At 37.4% G+C, this 19,152-nt stretch overlaps 1 protein-coding gene across 9 annotated transcripts in view; it reads left to right on the forward strand.

The window, feature by feature from the left end:
- Nucleotides 1-19,152, forward strand: part of LOC131041630 (uncharacterized) — a 121,867-nt gene that overhangs the window by 46,051 nt on the left and 56,664 nt on the right. For 5 of the 9 annotated variants that reach the window (XM_057974770.2, XM_057974774.2, XM_057974778.2 and 2 more), the window contains 2 exons: nucleotides 6,911-6,949; nucleotides 7,093-7,332. In XM_057974770.2, the coding sequence (XP_057830753.1) occupies nucleotides 6,911-6,949; nucleotides 7,093-7,278 (225 nt within the window). In that variant the 3' untranslated portion in view covers nucleotides 7,279-7,332. Of the gene's footprint in view, nucleotides 1-6,910; nucleotides 6,950-7,092; nucleotides 7,333-19,152 lie in introns of those variants that run through there. The other 4 variants (XM_057974773.2, XM_057974771.2, XM_057974772.2 and 1 more) reach the window with 1 other exon arrangement.

The raw sequence follows: 19,152 nt of genomic DNA on the forward strand, positions 1-19,152 counted from the left end.
GGATGCCACCTTGTCTGACACTTACAACTTGGTAGATATTCAATTTGATGATGCTGAGAAGCTAACTTTAGTTAACTCTTCTGAAACTGTTTGCTTCTCCAACATACCCTTGCTCTGACCTCCTTTGTCTTTGATGTGCAGGATGGATGGTGTACCTTCCCTTGGAATGCTGGACTGGAAGATGTCGTCCCTGATCTAGCCTGGTCTTGTGGAGGTCGTCCTTGATCTGGCCTGGTCTTCTTTCATCTGCAAGACAAACCATAAGATGATTAAGGACACATAATATATTTATTCTAACATAGCATTTTATACCTTAAATCATCAACAAGAAGACATCAAAATGAAGCTTGCTCAAGATTTTCCCCAGGGACAGGCCCTATAAGAATTTCACCCTGGACCCTCTGGAAGGGTCAGGAGTGAAATTTGCATTCTTGGCCAACTTGGACCTCTTTTCAACGTTACCTCACAACCAGCTCCTCGTCTGGCCGAAACAAGGTGAAAAATAATAGTTTCAAAAGATTTCGCCCTGGACCCTCTGGAAGGGTCAGGAGCGAATTTTCCTTGTTAGGCCTCAATTACTCCATTTTTTGACTTCAAAATCCTCCGGAAGGTGAGCATATGCTTGTTTTTGTCCAACAAAGTCTAGGGATCCATCCTTTTAGTTTCTTACATGGGCCAATTAGGTGATAATGGGAATTTCGCTCTGGAACCTTTGGAAGGGTCAGGAGCGAAATCCACTCTTTAGCTCAAAATCCTTACCTCTTGGACTCAAAACCTATTGAAACACATGCCTATGGCCATCTTTAGGTCCAATTTGCCTTGATCATCGTCTTGGCTTAGCTCAAACTTGAAGGAAAAAGGACATTTTGTGAATTTCGCCCTGGACCCTTTGGAAGGGTCAAGAGCGAAATTCAAGTTTTAAGCTTGATCCTTCATCTTCTTTACTCCAATCTATCTTGCAAGGCTAAATAACATCCTTCCATCCTCAACCACGCCCTCATACAAGGGAAAAAATAGTTGATTTGAAGAATTTCGCTTTGGACCCTTTGGAAGGGTCAGGAGCGAAATTCATTCCTAGCTTGTCTTCCCTCACTCAAGTCCATTCTTCTCACTTTGTCTACATGGACTCTCATCCTTGGATCCCTCTCCCATGCTTGCAACATTTTGTTTGACCTCAAAATGACTAGAAAAGAGAATTTCGCTAGAAATCATGGCTAGGGACAGGACCTCTAATGAATTTCGCCCTGGACCCTTTGGAAGGGTCAGGAGCGAAATTCTTCCTCTTGCCCAAAATCATCATTTTTGGAGACAAAAATCCATTCAAGGGCAATTTCAAGGGCTTCTATCATCTTTGTCTAGGCTTGGCTTGGCACAAATGTGAAAGGAATAGGTGGATTTTAGAATTTCGCTCTGGACCCTTTGGAAGGGTCAGGAGCGAAATTCTTGATTTGGCTCAATTCCTTCAATTTTAATGTTTCCTAGCAACTTGAAGTTACTCCTAAAGACGTCTTCCATCCCAATTCACTTTAGTTTGCAATTGTCTTGTCACAAATTTGGAAAAAAGGTGGTTTTGGTGAAATTTCGCCCTAGACCCTCTGGAAGGGTCAAGAGCGAATTTCTTAATTTAGGCTTATTCCTCCATCATTTCAAGTTGAATTCACCTCAAAAGGCTAGAAAACACTTCTCCTCTCACATCCAACCCAAGTTTGACTTGATTTTGCTAGGGAAAATGGGTAGTTGAAGAATTTTCGCCCTGGACCCTCTGGAAGGGTCAGGAGCGATTTTCATCATTTGGGCTCAATTCCTTCAATCTTGATAATCATTGGCAATTTCGAGTCATTCCTAAGGCCTTCTTTAATCATGATCCACACTAGATTTGGCATGAAACTAAGGGAAAAGATAGCTTTTGCACAATTTCGCCCTGGACCCTCTAGAAGGGTCAGGAGCGAATTTCCGTTTTTAGACCAAAATCATCATTCTTTCAAACCCAATCTTTATTGCAAGGTAAAATCTCATCTTTCTTCGCCCTAGGAACAAGGTTTTAAGCTCAAGCAAGGTTAAAAATATAGGCTTGTAAGGAATTTCGCTCTGGACCCTTTGGAAGGGTCAGGAGCGAAATTTCCTTCCTTGGCTAAAACACTCATTCCTTAACTCTTTCAAACGTCCTTAAAGATTTCAATATGCCCATTCTCTCTTTCAACATGCCTTGGACATCAAAATTGGGTCAAACAAGGAAGGAAATGCATCTTAGGTAGATTTTTGCTCTGGACCCTTTGGAAGGGTCAGGAGCGAAAATCTCATTCTAGGCTTGATATTTCATCTTTTATTGCTTTCCATCATTTCTCAAGGCAAGAATATGTCTATCCCTCCTCCATCATGCCTTGAACACTAAGAACTTGGCCTAACAAGGAAGACAATGAGGTCCATGAAGATTTTCGCTCTGGACCCTTTGGAAGGGTCAGGAGCGAAAATCATGTTTTGAGCTTGATTTTTCATTTCTCCAACGCTTTCAAACATTTCAAATGGCAAAAGATGTCCATCCTTGCTTTCAAGACGCCTTGCAAATCAAAATTTTGTCAAACTAGGGAGGAAATGAGGTCTAAGAAGATTTTCGCTCTGGACCCTTTGGAAGGGTCAGGAGCGAAAATCATTTTTTAGGCTTGATTGTTCATTTTTCACACTTCAATTTTCTCCTGGAGGCAAATATAGATCGTTTTCCACTTGGGGAACCAGGTTTTAAGCCCATTCAAGGTAGCACATGAGGTTTATAGTGAATTTCGTTTTGAACCCTTTGGAAGGGTTAGGAGCGAAATTCTCTTTTAGGCTAACATCGTGCTCTTCAAAATTATCCAACTCATCTCAAGGCAAGAACATACCAATTCATTCCCCAACATGCCCTAGAAATCAACACTTAGTCAAAATTTGAAAGGAAATGAGAGCTACAAAGATTTTCGCTTCGGACCCTTCCAAAGGGTCAGGAGCGAATTTCTTGTTTTGGGTTGGATCCTTGACTTTTCCTATTTTCATCCTCTTTGGGAGGCAAACATAGATCCTTCCTCATGCATCTCCACCTTGGTCTTGACTCTTGCTAAAGGAAAAATGAGTGTTTTCAAGGATTTCGCTTTGGACCCTCTGGAAGGGTTAGGAGCGAAATTCATCTTCTTGACTAAAATCCTTCATCTTTCAATCTTGACAAGGCTAGAACATTCAAAAAAACCTTCAAACATGCCTTAGGAACTAGAAATTTGGCCTTGATAAGTGAGAATTTGAGGTCTTCAAGGATTCTCGCTCTGGACCCTTTGGAAGGGTCAGGAGCGAAATCCCTATTCTTGGCCAAGATCTTGACTTCTTTTTCACATTTCTTCATTCAAACAAGCGTTTTTACCTTCATTCAAGCCTGAGAATGTGTTAGTTCTAGGTTTTGGTCAAAGTAGAATGTCTTATGGAGAATTTCGCTCTGGACCCTTTGGAAGGGTCAGGAGCGAAATTTGCTTTGGACCCTTTGGAAGGGTCAGGAGCGAAATTTGACATTTTGGACTCTCCGTCAGGATCATTTTATGGAATATAACATTTAAGTATAAGAATCTTATACTTTAAGTTATATTCCATATATACTTCCAGGATGTTTGAGAGTGGTTTCGGACCTCCAGGAGTTATATTGCAAAATCTAGTTTTTGGAGGATTCTTCAGTTTTCCAGACTTAGTCAAATTTCAGGAGTAGGACATTCCAGACTTAGTCAAATTTCAGGATGTCAAATTTCAGGAGTAGGACATTCCAGACTTAGCCAAATTTCAGGATTAGGACATTCCAGACTTAGCCAAATTTCAGGGCATTTGAAGATCAGGATGACATTCCAGACTTCATCACTCACCAACTTGACCTAGCTCGGACCTTCAAGAATGATACCCACTCACCAAGCAAGACACAATTAGCAACAAGGGCAAACTAAAGAAGACTCTCAAAGAAGCCCTAACCTGGAGCACCTGCTGACTCCCTTGGCTCAAGCAAAGCCTACCATCCTATTGATCCCCCTGGCGACACTCAAAAAGCAAAGGCTAAAAGACAAAAACCCTAAAACCTAGAAAGCAAAACCCCACAAAGTGAAAAAAGTAGGGGTCCTCTATTTGCAATGGGGCAATGTGTGAATACGTCACAGTATTCTGCTCGCTATTGTCTACAGTTATTGATGGAGATCCACTTTGCTAATCAAATTAGTACAGGCACGATTGGTGGAACAAAATGAGTTTCCAAACAAATATTTCATTATCCATCAAGCAATGCTAGTAGTCTTCTCAATTTTTTTTTCATTAAGGATAAATTGCTTATAAGAATGATCAAATAGAATGCATAGTAGAGTCACATTATTTGTACGATTTCACATGCAGGTTGATGGTAATAGCTGCACAACTACTTGTGGGTTGGTTATTGTTTACTCAGGTAGAGAAACGTTACTTAACATACAGAGTAAATGAAGGTAACTTATAGAACATGGAATATCAGAACATAGAATACCAAGTACAATATAGTTTCAGAAAGATAGATCATTTATTCCAATATGCAATGTGTACCTGACAATAGCAACCGGTACCTGAGACATCCAAAATGAGTACATAAATAGTTTGTGATTGGTTAAGATTACCAACCGTCAGGAACTATCAAGTAACAACTACTTGTTGGAAACAAACACACACCATTACGTAACATTGCTGACTAATAACTACATACTTAACACCTTGGCTAACCAATATTTGTTTATAAGCATACTTAGCAAAATCTGCCGACTACAGTTATAGTCTTGGAACTATCTTGTTACAGTTCTGCTAAGTGTTGAGAAGTCTTGGTATGACACATAATCATCTTCATTCATAGTTATGGCATTGATCTCTTTTTGGTGTGATTCTAGACTTCGGTGTAGTGTGTACCTTAGTGCACCATTTTAGTTGATGAAAATTTTGTTGTCAACCCTTAGTTTAGGTACAGCTCCGGAGTCGTGTCAACCTTCACTTTAAAGCAAGATGCTAATGTAAAACTGTGTTTTTATGCTGCTAGTGACACTATTTTTGGTTCAATTTTAGAGATGCAGAAATAAAAGCCAACAGCAATTTCACCCTTAGTACTTATTTGGATGCTGAAGTTGCCCCTCTAATTTTCCAAGCCACAAAGCCTGAAATGTATGTAATGTTCCCTTCCTAATTTGCCCTAGAATTTACTCTAGAATCGCAATTGCAACGAGTTAGGGTTACATCTTACGACAAAATCTCTTTAAATAATGTGGTTTATTCAAACTTCCAATTATTAGGGTTAGACAAGGTCACATCATACTCATATATTATCATTAATGTTATACAAGCACATTAGGGTTTGGAGGAAGAAGCATGATAGGTCCCCCGAAGCCATTTCTATACTAAGCCCAAGAGCGGAGCAATGCCAGAGCCCTCTTGTCCTCGGTGGGCAGTCAATAAGGACATCATCGACGTGGCCTACTTAGTGGGTTTCTTGTACCTGTTTTCCCTATCAATTTCTCATCCTCCTAACAACAAGTGCCATCATTGTGGAGTTGGGTGAAGGTCATAAGGGGGTTTCTTGGTTGTTCTATCGAAGCCCAAGAGCGGATTGATATCAGAGCCCTCTTGGCCCTAGGAGCCAGTTATATGGTCAACTCTAGGGTGGCCTACTTAGATAACCCTCTTATAACCCTCTTATACTTGAGGCCCTTCCTAGAAGATGGATTTCAGATAGTCAGGTATATCTTATATATGAGTCTGCACTTAAGCATATATATATACACCACACATGAATGTGAGAATATAGAGTGCTGAGAAGGTCAGATCTGAAAATAATATCTGACTGCTGTTTTAAGTCTGAGTGAAGATTTTTTGCTTTGATGCATTTGCTGTTGGATGACTAAAGGTTCGATCTGGATTTGCTTTCTTTATTAGAATTAGTTCTTCTTCGATCTGTTGAATGTCCTCTTTGGTGTGATTGAGTTTGTGTCTTTTTATACCTTCATATCTCATTGAGGAGACACATCTCTTTGGAAAGAGAGATCCATTCAAACGGGTCATGTCTCCTCATTGCTGTCTTATTATTCAAATCAGATCTGCACTTCTGATAATTCATTACAATGCTTATTTTCTGTTCGCCAAGTTAATCTCCCTTGAATTATTCCCCAAGTTGATCACCCTTAGATGTATTCCTCAAATGAAATTTTCTCCGCTTTATAACTTCCCATGTGAGGGAGAGTCAAACCTCTTCATCATATCTGCCCTTTGCCAGGATTACAACCTTCAATAATTACCATTCTTTGAAAGAGTTACAACCCTTCATCATTTCTGCCCATTCCTTTCTACTTCCATTAATCCCTCTCTGTTTCACAGGCTCCCTTCTTTCTTCTTCCTCTCTCCATCCGCCTTTCAAATGAGGTTCTCTTCGCCCTTTTATATCTCATGTTTGAGGGAGTCACAACTTTTTTATGCCTTTTGACCATTCATTAATCTTAATTAAATTTTAATTTTTTTCTTTAATATTTTAATTTTAATCTTATTTTTATTCTTTTGTATTTTAAATTTTTTATAATTATTTATAATTAAATCCTATTCAAAGAGGGGACATTACAATGTGACTTGACTGTTGAGCGTTACAGATTGAATATAAGACGTAACTAATTTATTTTCCTTACTGTATTTTCCATCGCTACAATAAACTATAGCAATTCATTTAGAAGGACAGATTCCTTTTGTATCTGCCCGTCATTAATATATTGGGCAATATGTGATGTCAGATCGATGAAGTATAGTTGATTATTCCTACCATCCTGATTTTGTTTGAATGATTAGAGTCTATTTATTTTTCCAGTATTAGTTTGTTGGATAATTTGTTGCTAATAAGTCTGTCACCTGGTGTTTTTAGGTAGGGAAACTGCAGTCAGAAAACCAGACACTACAAATGGTAAAATTTTCTTATATTCCCTTTACTTCTAATGTTTGTGAAAGTTTCTGTCATCCATTATGGGTGTTTTTTTTCCACGACATTTCTTTGGTTTGGTACTAAACATGTTAACTAAATTGTATGAGAATCTGTGGTGTGATCAGCTTTTGAGGCATCAGGAAATACTTGAAGAGCTGAAGGAGGAGAATAAAATATTCCGTAAGATACTTGTTGAAGAATTGAATGTGTCTCCTGACCGACTACATAAGAGTAAAACTGTAAGCTATCAAAAATATTCTGGCTCAGATTGTTTTGATTGTCGTAGACGTCAACGAAGACGGACCCACTAACTTTAGGAGTTGTTAATTCTATTCTTGTACTTTCAATATAATTATAATTGTGTCTTTTTTGATCTTTTAATTAAATATCAGGTGCATAGTAATATTGCTAATTAATTTATTGTTGGCCTAGGTTTTCTAACTGTATATATTTCTTTTAATTCGGAACAATTGGGTTAGTTGTCTTTAACCAAGGATAGTTCTTTTACAAAGAACAAGTCGAATGTCATTGTGAAGATGCTAATAGTAATATCACACGGCCTCACTATACCAAGCACAAGCGTTGTGCTATACTTTTTGCAATAAAGCTTTTGTTTGCCATTTTCTCCTAGAGTATATTCATGGTATGTGATTTTAGCATTACATATAGCGTTCTTGTTGGTATAGCAGTTCTGTAGCAAATATTTTAGGCGCTGTTGCCTGTCCAAAGTTTGGTCAGGCTGCAGTTCAATCGAAGCAGAAGCTGGTTTAGAATAACCATGGACAATAACATGAATATATAAGGACAAGAGGAGAGAATGGATCAACCAATTCAAGAGGCATTGCAGTCTAAGACACAATGGGGAGAGTGAGCTTACCCAAGTCTTTAAGTATTTGTGGCATTTCTTTGCACCTTAAGATGTCTAAGAATAACTTGAGAGAAACAACGTACTTACAATTTCTATATAGGGTATCTTGGTAATAACAGAAGTGTCAAACAATTGCTGGATAATTTGCCTATAAGAAGGCACTACATCATCTTTCAAGATCTCCGTGTTAGATGTGACCATGAATTACAACATATTTTACAACAGTACGAGGAGATATGTTAGAGAGAGGGCTGATCTAAAGGTCAATGCCACAGACAAAGGTATTAATGCTATTGAGGCCAAACAAATGCAGTAGAAGATGACATTGTTTTGTGAGTGGACCAAGGAATTATATAGTAAGCAATATAGGTGGAACAATAAGAGAAGGCAAAGGCTGTAAGAGGTAGCCAATTATAAAAGACCGCCAAGACAAGTATACAGCAGTTGTAGTAGTGCAAGTGAAGCAAAGTAAAGGTTAAACACAGGCAGAAATGGGAGGTGGAATGAGCGAGGGTTCAAGAATTTGGGTCTTGTAGGCAACTCACAAACAAAAAGTGGATAGGATTTTCTAGGAGAGTGAGTTTTTGTTAAACTTCTGTTTCAATTTTAGAATTCACAAACTGAATTTGTGTTGAGTATTTTGGTATTGAGTTGGTCTAGATTCCTAAAAAAGGGCATAAGATTTCAATGTTTCGTCAGCCAATTCCTTGTAATGATTTACTATATGCTCTCCGCTCTTCTCCAATTTTGAAATACAATTATCAGTAACTAGACGTATATGTGAAATTGTAATGTCCCCTTTGGAGATACACCTGATTTTTACCCAAAATATCAGTTCCAACAATACAGTTTATTTACAAATTGTATTCTATAAAAAAAATTACATAATTGCAGTTTTTTTTTTAAAGCAAAAGGCCGAAGCCTGAAATATTATATATTATAGTATAAGTTTATAAATACATGTAAACCAAAGGAGGGGAAGACATCAATCCTCAACCATAACTATACATACCAAAAAGAAGGGAAGACATCAACCTCAACCATATCTATACATACAACAAGATAATTCTGAGAGCTGTTTGTGAACAAAATTGAGGGGAAAACAGTCGCCCTCATCACTTCAAACTTGACTATACCCAGCAAAAGATCATTTCATGCCAAGAAAGACTACAGTCAGAGGACCCGGAACATGATACAGTACAAAATATAAACATGATCAACCTTGATTACAGTCCATTAGAAGATTCTTCTGAAGACTCTAAATCAGCAGGAAGAGGAAATGACGAAGGATATCCATGAGGATCCAGCAAACCATGAGTAATCAATTCCCAGATAGCATCAAACTTGGACAGTGAAAGAGTGAATAAAGGCTCACCAATAATCTCTCTGTTGGAGAAAATCCAAGCATGGAAGGGAGCAGCTGAAGATGCCATCATACCATTAATGAAGGAGATGAGAATCGCCCTATGAGTTGATTCCTCCTCCAGAATTTCATTTCTGATAAAAAATCCACCAATCAAAGGATGCCCAGCAAAGATATTGAAAGATGCAAGAGCGGCAGAGACCTCATCCCATGTGTACAGAGAAAATTGCAGTTAAACTTAGAGAAAATTGTAATTAATTAAAACCAAGCATTGTGATCATAAATAATCCCTATTGAAAAAAAACATCCTAAATTCACATGGATCCATTTCATAGGTTATTTCCATCAGCCAACCATATTAGGAATGTGCTGGGAAAGCATGATAAGATGTCGAGAGACTGCCCTCCTCAACCAAGTCTGAGAGCACAGAATGAGCCTCGAATCATTCAGCCCCTTGGGCCACTAGCATGGCAGGATCTCCAGTCAATCTATCTTGGGGTTGGCATACTTATGAGGGAATCGGTGCTGCTGCATCTCCCTACGAACGTTTCACATTGATTCAAGATATTATTGCCTGATGTAAATCAGATAAATAATTATTAATCTTATGATTCTTGATGGATTGGCAAGCCAATTAGATAAATAAATTATAGCTTCCTAACAAATTTGTAAACGAATAAATAGTAGATACAATCATATAGGCATTCCAATCACTTTCTTTAAATATATATTGTTGTTCTTTATTGAATCATATTTTGAATCATACTCAGAATCAAATTTCCTTATTCCATGAAGGCTCAAAGCCCCCAACTGTTCAATCATTTTATTGTTTTGAGTAGGGTTATTATTTGCTGCAAATTTCCTTCTTTTTTTCTCTATTGCCCTTTGAGCTCTTTGGCTTGATTGCATCAACTACGCTTCTTGATCCTCAGGTTGGTAGGATAAAGGCTTTGATACCAATTGTAATTTCCCTAAAGGGACATGACAGAAATACACAAATATTGTTAATTTAAACTCCCCATTTCAACATCTGATGAGTTCACCTACAAGTATTTCTCCCAATTGAACTTTGTCTCTAAGTGAACCATTTGGTAGGGAATTGTAATAACTCTAGAGCGATCTCCCAAAGACCGTTGTGCATACTGCAAAATGTGTCTGTTATATGCTTAGCAATGTTGTGCACCTTGTAGTCATTGATAATATTTGGCTTAACCCTCTTCGAAGCCTGTTTCAAATTGTAGGCACTTAATTTGATGGAGCAGTTTGTTTTGACTCCTTAATCTGTATGAAGTTGCTTCTTTTCAATTGTTGGTAAATCTTACATCCCTTGCTAGGGTTTCAGCTATAATTGGGATTACTAGTTTGTTTCTAAATGAAAATTTATCTCTTTGCATTCTTGATAAGATATTTTGTATAAAATTTGAAAGAATCTAGAAATTGGTAATCTAAGCAGTTTCCCTAATTAATGTCCAACTTTTTTGAATCATGGCTTGAAAGTAAATCTATCTAGTTCATTTGGGTCTTTGGTTATCTAAAAATCCCTTTGTATGCGTGGATGTTCATTGGAAGAATGCTAGGAATCCCCAACTCTTTTTCAAATTACTTCTTCTCTTGATATGTCATTTACGCATATCCCAACTTTCTTCGGACGCACCCTCACAATTGCTTTCCATTTCATATTTTAGTGAGTTTTGTTGGTAGAAATAACAATATATATATATTTTTTTCCAAATTGTGCAAATTCTAGGCTTTGAAGACGTTTGCAAATTCTAGGCTTTGAAGACGTTTGAAGACTTCTAACACTAATAAATTATCTTATAATTTTCCGAGAGAGAGAGAGAGAGAGAGAGAGAGAGAGAGAGAGAGAGAGAGAGAGACATGAGGTAGAGAGAGAATGAGAAGGAGAAAAGGGTGAGAGACTCAACAAAGAGAGAATTATGAGGGGGAGAGAGATGAGATAGAACTCAAGGAGGATAATTAGGGCTTAGAATAGATAGAGATGGTGATGGGGGAAGGAAGATGTGAGAGAGAGGAAAAGAAGAGAGACATGCATGTATACAAACATATATACATATATCTATATAAATATATGTATATATAACTATAGATATGCATATATACATAGATAAACACATATTATATATGTATGTCTATACATATGTGTAGTAAATGCTAAGTTTACAAGCATACATTATTATGTCTTCATAACCCGTATGGGTTTTGTGAAACACAAAATAATGGTTTTAGTTCTACATAGCCCATACAGATTTTGTGAAACACAAAATAACGGTTTTAGTTCTACATAACCCGTACAGGTTATGTAGAACCGCGAAGAGTACTTTCTATTTTTCAAAACCTATGCAGGTTTTTACTTGGTAAGAGGGTTGGAAAACAACCCTAAGGCTTGCAAGCCCATTTTCCCCCCATTTTTGTCCCTTTACATGTTTTTCTATCATACAACATGATTTCTTGACTTTGTCATCATCAGGTTTACAAATGATCAAGTGAGTATCTCTAAAATTACCACCATAATCTTACACGTCTTCTCAGTTTTCTAACCATATAAATTTTTCTATTTTTTGACAACATTAGCATAGTATACTTTAATTTTCTTTACCAGTGCCTTGACAATCCTCACATACATATGTCTACCATTTTTGTAATAAATTTTGATATACTTGACCAAATTCAAAATAAATTACATATTACTGTTCTACACTATATTCTATACACTTTTAAAAAAAAGTTTGCATTTTTATTATTTTGATGCAAGTTACGCCCAATGCACAAACATGTACCAAATTTTCAAGATGTCGTCACTTCAAAAAATCATAAAAAAAAAAAACTCAACGGAAAAATTATAAAAAAAATAAACAACTTCTAGATCTCACTCTTACCTATCATCCTACCAAAGGGTTTTGCAAAATACTAAATCTAACTATATATTTTGTGCAGTGCACGAAAACAACTATGTTATGTTTTCTGAAAAAATCTGAAACAAATTTTCATGTGTGAGAGGTTTGACCCTCTTAATCTTATCCAATTTTTAAAAACTTTAGTAGTTTAGAAACTAGATTTAGAGTAATACAATTATTATTCTCTTCTCAACTCCTAGTTTTGAGTGCCTGACTTGCAAATGTCTTTTTCAAGTTCACATTTACCTATTTTCAAAAAAAGTGTGGCCACTTATACCCCCCTTTTTGTTCACCATCTTGGTGCACTTACCCTTCATCCTTCACCTATCTATTTTAGTCACACTTGTTCATTAAATCATAGTGTCCCATACCTTATTAAACATTAGGGGTTAGTGATACATATGGTTTGGAATAAATTTTGATGTATGTCTTGTATCTCACTTTTTGAACTATATGATTTCACGATAACTCTTTTTCAATAATTCTCCACCATCTATGAATAAAATTTCACATCAAACCCATCTCATATACCCCACCTTCTAGATAATCCTAATCCATACCATATTGCTCTACAATCCAACATAATATCCAAACAATTTAAATTTTTTCCCTAGCCTCACAATAATCCATGATCCAATTTACTCAAATTATCATCATTAAGATAAATCATTTCTAATATTCATGTTGTTCTCCTTGTTAACAATACAATTTCTCTTCATATGATAACATAATATAGCATTCAAAATATATATTACACCAGGAGTAAGTGCACCAAGATAGGAGACCAAAAAGATGCCACTTTATTTTTTGGCCCCCATCAGAACATTTGATGCTTTCCAAGAGGCTTGGAATGACCAAGCCTCATGCTTGGTCAACTTAAAAAGTCTGGAGAGTGTCAAATTTGGCTGCCACCCAATAAAAAAAACACAAAATAATAATGGACAAATTGAAAATGCATTTTTAGAATGCTAGCAAAAAATAATTCTAGTGCCAAATTGTCTGCACATTGGATCAATTCTATTTGTATTTATCTCTCTCTCCCTCTTTGATTAAGGCTTAGATTTTAGGGTTTATGATTGATGATGGATAGTTGAGGTTTTACCTTTAACTCTCTCTGCCTCCTTCCCTCTCCACTAATACTTCTCTCTCTCTCTCTCTCTCTCTCTCTCTCTACCTTTAATTCCCTCCTTACTCCCATCTCGATCAATGCATTCCTCCCCATCTCTTCTTCTCTCTCCCTCTCTTATTATTGTTCTCCTCTCTATCTACATTATCTAGACCACTACCTCTCCCTCCAACCCTTTCTCTTTCCCCATATCTAGGTCTCTCATTGCCTCCCTCTTTACCTCTTTGCCTCCCCTACCTTATCTCATTACCCACATATCATTACCCACCTATTACATAGGGTTAGGGTATTGTTTGTGTTGATACTTCCTCTCTCTCTCTCTCTCTCTCTCTCTCTCTCTAGGTCTCTCCCTCCCTATATTCTTCTCACATTTCTCCCCCCTCCCTCCTTACCCCATCTCTATCTCTATCTCCCTCCCTCTTCTTCTCTCTTCCTCTCTTATTTTTCTCTCCACTCATTATCCATTCTCTTTATCACTACCTCTCTCCCACCCTCTATTTCCCCCTCTCTAGGTCTCTCCATCCCTCACTCTTTAGTTTTCAACCCCTCCCTTCCTACCTCATTATCAACCTCTCTTCCCCCTCTATCTCTCTCATCCTAGGTCTCTAACCTCTCTCCCCCTGGGTTCTATATCTCTCACCTCTATATCTATCCCCTCTCTAGTTCTTTCCCTGCCTCTCCTCTTATCCTCTCTCCTTACCCCTATTTCTCTCTTTGTAATATTCTCTCTCCCTCACCTCTCTACCTCTCCCCTACCCCCTCTCTACCTCTCCCTCCCTCTCTTCTTATCCCTCTCTTTGTCTTTGTTCTTTTTTCTCCCTCCCCTCTATAGGTCATCATCTCTCCCTCTATTTTATAGGGTTTAGGGAATGACATGTAGGATATAGGGTTTAGGTTAAATGGCTGAGGGTTTGGGGTTAGGGTTGAGGGTATTGGTATAGGGTTTAGGGTTTGGGGTAAATAGGGTTGATGGTATTTACCATGTTTATACTTCCCTCTATCTCTCTCTCTCCCCTCTCTAGGTCTCTCCTCACTATTTTCCTCTCTTCCTCTCTATATTTACATCCTTCCTTACCCCCATATCTCTCCCTCCCCACTCTCTCTTATTTTAACTGTCTCTTATTCTCTCTCTCTCTTTCTCCATTATCTATGTTGTCACCTTGCCCTCCCTCCCCCCTCTCTCTCCCCCTTCTAGGTTTCTTCCTTCCTCACTCTACACACTCTACTTCTTTATCCATGTCTTATTACCCACCTCTCTCTATTTTTTTTTGTTGGCATGTTTGGCATAACTGATGAAGATGAGATGATGGTGGATGACTGTACCAATAGAGGAAGATGACATGATTAGTTATCTATATTGTCATTGATGGAAACCAGGTTCAAGTGATGTTTAATGATGTTTATAGTTGGTTTTTAGTGATTGACATGTTGGCTAAGTGATTTGGTCTACCAGAGTAAGAGTTTGACAGTTTGATAGAGTTTACCAGCAAGACTATGAATTAGGACCTTAACTAGTAAAGCATATACATTTTGATGGAATCGGGTGATTGGTGATGTTTGGTGACTTGTGGTTTGATACATAAGCTTTTATGATAAATTTGAGTATGTAAGAAGAATTGCATCCTATGATGGTTATTGAGAGAGAGAGAGAGAGAGAGAGAGAGAGAGAGAGAGAGACATCTTTTTTTTAATTCAATGAAGTCAAAAATATTTACAAAGCATCTTTTTTATTCAATGATGTCAAAAAATATTTACAATTGCTCCTTGGGGACACATCCCTTGTTGTGGTACCCCTGTCCTCGTACTTTGAATGTTTCAAGAACGCAGGGATGGCTAGGAGATATTGCTTGCAAAAATTGAAAACATCCTTGGTACTTAGAAAAATTTGGGAGGGGATGACTAGCCACCCCTCAGGATGGCTACAAGATAGCTAGGCATCCCTTGACCATCTTGGGGATGGGTAGTCATCCCCTACAACCCATCTCTATTTTGGATGCCCATTAAAAATAAACACATTTTCTAATGAAAAAAGGGGAGGGCGGGCCCACAAGGACCCCCCCACCCCTTTAAACAATACCTAAACCTAATATATCCATAAAAAATAAACTATCACTTGGACTATTCTTTGTAGCAGGCGGAAGGGGAAGTCCTCCCTGCCCCCCCAAGGCTCGGGTGTCCTTACCCCTCTTTGAGTTGGGTTTGTGTTGTTGAAGGTTGGATTGTTCTTTTTCTTTTTTCCGACCTTGCTTGTTCGAGGCTTGCTCCGATGTATTGTTTTTTATTGGCTGCGAGCTTTTCTTTTTGATAGTCTTTGACTATGTAAAGGGTTGGCGCCCTAGTTAATGCTACTTTTTAATAATAATAAAGAAAAAAACACCTGAATTTTAACATTTGCCCGTCCCCCCTTGAGTGGGGTTTGTTCCCTGGTTGGTTAGGTTCCAGTGTTTGTTCCTTTCCGCCTTTGGGTTGTGGTTCTCTTCCAACATCATCTCTCTTGATGTTGCTTTTTGTTAAGGGTCAGCGCCCTAGTTAACGCTACTTTTTAATCGAAAACATTTGCAAAGAAGGAGAAGAGTAGCAGGTGGGCAAGGAGAGAACAACAATTGAAAGAGGAGGTGAGGGCATCAAATCTACTATACTAGAGGTAAGTTATTCATTTTACATTTGTTTTGAATTCTCTCAAGTTTTTTTCAAGTTTTTCAACACAGAGGGAGGGCATTGTGAGTTTATTTATTTTTATTATTTGAACTTGTAGCTCTCTTTAAAATTATCATTAAAAAATCACGAGCAGCAGTGGGTGTAGTGATAGTGAGGGTGCTGAATTTCAAGTGCAAGAAACAAGTAGATCTAGAAGTATGGTAGCCATTGGGGGGTCTTCAAAAAGTGGGAGTGTAGTAGGGCCAAGAACTTCAAACCCATTTGAATGTGCATTCCAATTCAAAACCTATGCAAAAAGCTCATTCAACCCCAAAAAAGCCTCTGTAAGAGTTGATAAAGATAAGAAATTTTTTTAGGGGTTAGTAGAGTATGGGAGTGCCATTTGTGCCACAAATAATATAGGGAAACTATATGAGAGTTTATTGCCATCTTTTGTGAATAAGTGGTCAAGTTCTGAAGGGTTGTAAAAAAATAACTCAACTTGAGAAAATTGTGGCAACTAGATTGCATATGGAGGGGGAGATATTAAATGAAGGGATTCCAATGGAGAGTCTGTGGATGTTGCTTCTCATTTGGGAGAGAATTCACTTCTATTCGTGAAAAGAAGAGAAATACTAATGTTACAAATTTGTTTAACATACAATCACAACATGTGGCTAAATCATCTATTGGTAATTTTTTTAATGCTCATGCCATACCATTTCATGTCTTACATTTACAATATTTTAAGCAAATGTTGAAACATGTTCAAGTTGCTGGTCCCTCATTTGTTCCACTTGAAGAAACTAAGCTATGCACCAACTTTCTTGATAGAGACTACTCCAAGGTAAGTGTTTCAATGGAAAAAATGAGGAAAACATGCATAAGGAATGGATCTTGCATTATCATGGATGGGTGGAACGATATCAAACATTGGCCACTCATCAATGGTATGTCACTAGTTCATCAACTCTTATTTTCTTAGAGCTATAGATTGTGTGGGGAAATGGAATGATGCAACCTTCCAATTTCAGATTTTGAGAGATACTATAAACGAGTTTGGAGCCTCTAGTGTTGTGCAGGTAGTGTTTGATCCAACCCATGTGTGTAAGTTAGCTGGATTGATGGTGGAGGGTGTTTATAAGCATATTTCTTGGATGCCATGTTGTGTGCATGCATTGAACAATACTTTGAAGCACATTGGGAAGATAGATTGGCTGAAGGTAGTGGTGTTAGAGGCTAGAGATGCACAAATGTTCACTTGCAACCATGACACTTCACTTGCTTTGTTTAGGACATTTTTAAGGAAGGAATTCCTCAAACCCATGGAGACTAGATATGCTAGCTACTTCATTTTATTAGAGATTATGCTTGAGTTCCAAGAGGCTCTACAATCAATGGCGGTCAATGCCGAATGGGGTAGATGGCATGAGGGAAGCACAATGAAGGGAAGATGTGTGAAACAAAGAAACCTTGATGATAACTAGTAGTCCACAATGAGGTAAGAAAATTGGCATTGCTGATTTTATTATTTAATTTTTAAAGTATTGAGTTTATAATTTAATATATGTTTCTAATTTGTGAAACATGTCCATTCTTTTTTGATGATTTTAATTTTTGTAACTTGTTTGCACTTGTAAATACATTTGCTCCTTCATTCAGCCTATTGCACGATTGATTAGATATGCTGATATTGTCTTTCCTAGCCTTGGAGAGATTTATGAGACCCTTGATAGCATTGTTGGATAGATCAAGCAAGCAATTCATACTAGGGACCCTACTTAGGGATTTAATGAGGAGTATCTTAGGCCCATTATGACGTGGCAACAAAAAATTATGAACACTCTGCTTAATATGACAACCTATGCTTCTAATCCCATATGGTATGCATAGAGACCTGGGAGAGTGCTTCCATCTAGTGATGAAGAGGTGAAAGAAGGCTTCCTGAGGGTCCTTGCAAAAATATATAGTGAAGAGGAATCTACTTTACTTCGCACACATTGGCTTGCATTTGCAAATCTTCGTGGTTCAACCTTTAGTAGAGCAAAGGCAAGGTCGGATAGAGCTACATTCGCTCAAATCAAACCTATTGGATGGTGGATTTGGCATTGGAAGGATGCACCGGTGTTGAGAGTACTTGTCTTTCATCTTCTTTGATGTGTTGCCATTTCCTCAGCTACAAAGGATTTGGTCCACATATAGCTCTATCCAATTAGTCAAGAGAATCAAGATTACCTCTAGACGATTGAAGAAGTTGGTGGTTGTACACAGTGGTTTGCGGCTACAGGACCTCTAGATTCTTGATTATCATCAGACTTTAGCCTTATGTTGGGATGCTAATCTTGAAGATGCTATGCCAATTGATTAGGAGACACTAGAGTGATTGGTTGGGGTTCCATTAGTTTATGCAAAGGCAACCTCTTATACTAGCAGTACTATGACTTGAGCTTCCAATTTAGACCTGCCATCTGATAATTAGGGACAACCATATATTTAGTTAGTTCTATGTTTATGTCATTTCATAGTTGAAACTTGGAGCTCTGGCCATTTTTGTTATAATTCTTATATAATATGTATTCATGCTAACAATGAAAGCATTTAAATTTTGTTAATTTGTTTGTTGAATCTCATGTGAAAATCTCAATTCAAGTTTAATGCTGTGTATTAAGCTTCTACAATGCCTATGATGAATGCTTTACAATGTTATGATATGAATTCTTGAAATTTCATTATATTTTAAAATTTTTTCCTATTTTTTAATAGCCATCCACTAAGAAAAGCCCAAAAGTATCCACATATCGGAAATATGTCCCTTGTCGTCCCTATCCCTGAAACTTTGTGGAGCATTATTTTGTATTACATAAAGTGTACAAATATGGCTCAAACTAGCTACTGAGAACCAATGTAACAAAAGAAAGCTCCTAGAGAGCACATATCAAAGTTTATTATGAAGAGAGAGATTGAAATGAAAGCATAATATAAGCAACAAGGTGTATTAAGTGAATTAACCATATAGTAGTAGTAAAGCAAAATTACACCCAAAAGGAGTTTGCACACTAGATTTACCATGTACCATTAGCCACCAAGTAGTTAAAAATAATTTATCTTTATCATATTTTTCTTGATCTAGATCTTTTTTGAAATTTTGAATTTGTTTATCAAAGGTGTTAAACCTTGAAGTCAACACATTCTCTCAGGCACTAGTTTGTGTATGCTCTAATTGGGACAACATGATACATAGTAAACATTTAATTTTTCTCATCATTGTTGATAGAA

The sequence above is a fragment of the Cryptomeria japonica genome, chromosome 8 (assembly GCF_030272615.1).
Source record: "Cryptomeria japonica chromosome 8, Sugi_1.0, whole genome shotgun sequence".
Taxonomy (NCBI): domain Eukaryota; kingdom Viridiplantae; phylum Streptophyta; class Pinopsida; order Cupressales; family Cupressaceae; genus Cryptomeria; species Cryptomeria japonica.